The sequence below is a fragment of the Nanorana parkeri genome, unplaced genomic scaffold, assembly GCF_000935625.1.
Source record: "Nanorana parkeri isolate BGI_ZX_2015 unplaced genomic scaffold, ASM93562v1 scaffold73, whole genome shotgun sequence".
In the NCBI taxonomy this organism is placed as follows: domain Eukaryota; kingdom Metazoa; phylum Chordata; class Amphibia; order Anura; family Dicroglossidae; genus Nanorana; species Nanorana parkeri.
Genome location: NW_017306341.1, coordinates 317,566 through 320,703, shown reverse-complemented (window position 1 = coordinate 320,703; position 3,138 = coordinate 317,566). Strand labels below are relative to the sequence as shown.

The following is a 3,138-nucleotide window of genomic DNA, read 5'->3' as shown; positions in this document are numbered from 1 at the left end:
ATGTGTAGTCCTCTATAGCCTGTGCCATTCTGCATTGCTGTAAATATTAGGGACGCACCGATATATTGGCCGCCAAAACATACCGGGCACCAGAACATATCAGCCGAAAATGGCACTTTTGTCTAAATGCCGAAAGTGCCATTTTTCTGCTGATACAGCGGCGCATCCCTGCTTTCTTTCCTCCCCTCTGGGCGCTGCTCTATGTCCCAGCGGGGAGAAGAGAAAGTGACAGCCGTTTGTGGTTTGTGTTTTTTTTTGGGTGGGGGGCCCAAAAAAAAATCTTGCACCAGGGCCCTTTGTTTCTTAGGTCCGCCACTGCCGCGCCACAGCCCAGGTTCATTAGAGTAGTCACTGGACCAAGTATCCCGCTACTCTTAAGCAGAGGTGGGATCCGAGGTACGAGGTATGATGAAGCCCATATAGAGTAAAATTTGGCGTACCTGTCATTGCAGGTGGCCATCCACTCCTCGGAGGCCATGATGTCCGAGACCACTCCGCTCCACTCCTCCACCATGGGGACGGACGTCTTCTTCCAGTGTCGAGGAATCTAGCGCCTCCATACTGCTCCACATCTGGTCCAGAAAATGGTGTGAACACAAATGTGGTTTTGGTTCGGGAAACTCCATTCATTCCAAAATCAAATGTTAAAAACAAACAGAATTTTGAACGATATTGGCCAAGTCTCTGATGGCATTATCCAATGTTCTGTCGAGATTTTTCATACATGAACGTTCATATGAAAATCTATCCGTGTACGGCCATACGCTGTGCGGGAATTTATCAAAACTGGAGCAGATAAAATGTGGAACAGCTGTGCATGGGGACCAATCAGCTTCTCTCAGACCAATTACCAATCAGCTTCTCTCTTTCATTTTCATATCTTAAAGGGGTTCTAAACCCTCCGGTTTTTTTTGCTTATATCTACTGCTAGCATGCAGTAGATATAGGCAAGAAGTGTAAAAAAAAAAAAAAAACGCGCCGAGAATCAGGAACTGCTCGTACGGCCGCAAAGGATCTTGGGGCGGGCGCATGCGCAGTTCCGATTCTCGGCCGGGAGACGAGCAGAGACGCAAGGTAAGTCTATGGACGCGTGCACCCGCCTGCAGACACCGCTGGATCGGAGAGACAGAACAGTCAGCGCTGGATCGGAGTGACGTCACACCGCTGGAGGGACACATGAAAACATGGGGAAAGAAGAGGAAGATCGGAATAAGAGGCATTATTTAAGGTAAGTGCTAACATTTACATGGGGGGGAGGGAAAAAATGTTTTGCCTTTAATATCACTTTAATTGAACAAACTGAAAAGAGACGCTGATTGGTTGGGCAGCTGATCCAGATTTTGTCTGCTCCAGTTTTTTTTGTGTAACTGTATTTAATAAAGTTTTGTCAGATACAATAAGAAAGTCAGAGACAAAAAGCATAAAGATAAAATGTAGCAAGACATCAAACAGCAAACAATAACCCTGTATGAGTTTAGTGGGCTAGGTGAGAAAAAACTCTCAGTCCCCCCCACACGCAGGGCATTGTATTGTGACAATGGTGGGTACGCTGCTGTCAGAGTACCTGAACAGTGATTGTACCTGATTGGCTGCCGTCACTGTCTGGCTGAGATTTTTCGGAACGGTCCCTTCTACAATAGTTGACACACTGGTCAGCAAAACCTGACCAGTGTATGTCCAACTTCACAGTGGATGGTCCCAGGGGCGTACCAAGGCTGGGTGTCACGCGGACCAGAGACCGGGTGACACTCTGCCGTGACGTCATCGTGCATGCGCGTGACGTCACCATGCGCTATGATGTCATTGTGCATGCGTGGTCATCTAATTGACGCCTGCCAGTGGCCATCTTAGTGGAGAGAGAAGAGGACGTTCACCCAGCAGAATGAGGTATGCCGCCGTGTCCCCTCCTCTCTCCTGATACTGTCAGGCTCTCAGTCCATGACCGAGTGCCCGACTTTTTAGCGGGGGTGACACTAAAATGACTGTCAGTAATTTTGGTGTCACCCGGGTGTGGACCGCACCACCCGCGTGACGCCACTGCCCTGCCACCTCAATTACTAGAATTTTATCAGCTGACCTGGTCTGAAATTCACTTATTCGGTGGCCCTGCCGCCAACCCTTCCCCTGACATCCTTCAGTCAGGAAAATCAAAGGAGCCAGGCAGAAAATCGTTTGCCGAACAGTGCCAGCAACCAATCAGCCGCAGTTATCATTGCGGTATTCTGACAGCGGCGAGCAGCGGCGGCGGAGGAATGTGTTAGATATCATTTAATCATCCAGCAAGCGGATCAAATATTAGTGTATTATTATATTCTTATATTTATGAATGCATTATTTCTTTCTTATATTACAGATTATTATGATATTATTAATACTAGTGTATGGGCAGCAGAAATCAGAGCTGTGATTGGTGGACAGGTAGAAAACAGAAGAAGCAGCACACAATGTAAGTCCGATGATCAGTCAGCACCTGAACTAGTATTAAACTAAAGAGGACTAATATGACTGTAGAGCACCCAGAGCCCCGATCTGAAGATCCGAGCACAGCGCTGTGTACACTGACATCCTCCGGTCATCTACACCGTACTGGGTGACCACACAGATAGGACACACAGCAGCCCGCCGCTCACCTGTCACCCCACACACACACACACACACACACACACAGCCCTCCCCACGCTGCGCTGCCAGGGCACAGGGCCAGCGACTCCTCCCACAGCCAATCGGTGAGCGCAGAAGGGCGCAGAGGGGCGGGGTTTTCGCCGTTCCATATTTTTTTTTTGCTCCTGCCTCCCTTCCAAGCCGGAGAATAGGGGAGTGGGGCGGGTGACGTAGTTATAGTTCCACGGGACCAACAACAAGGCATCGTGACTCTTCCCTGGGCAAGGACACCTGGCTGCGGGGGGTGGGGGGTACACCAGCAGTCCACCCGAAGGAGGGGTAGAGGAGGGGGCACCTCTGCCAGGTTAGATCCCAGGCGGTGCCAGCTCTGCCAGCAAGATGGTGTCGTGGATCATCTCTAAGGCCGTGGTGTAAGTTATCCCAAATTCTGCTCGTTCAATGGCTGCCAGCATCCAGGCATTCAACTGCTGGGGATGATGGAGGCCCTTCTGATCAGGTTCAGAGATCTGTATGTGT

General features: G+C 49.7%; 1 protein-coding gene across 1 annotated transcript in view; it reads left to right on the top strand.

Moving 5' to 3' along the window:
• Nucleotides 1–2,937: 2,937 nt before the first annotated feature.
• REEP3 (receptor accessory protein 3) overlaps nucleotides 2,938–3,138 on the top strand; it is a 102,948-nt gene continuing 102,747 nt past the window's right edge. The window contains exon 1 of the mRNA XM_018576664.1: nucleotides 2,938–3,032. Within this exon, the coding sequence (XP_018432166.1) occupies nucleotides 3,001–3,032 (32 nt within the window). The 5' untranslated portion in view covers nucleotides 2,938–3,000. The remainder of the gene's footprint in view (nucleotides 3,033–3,138) is intronic.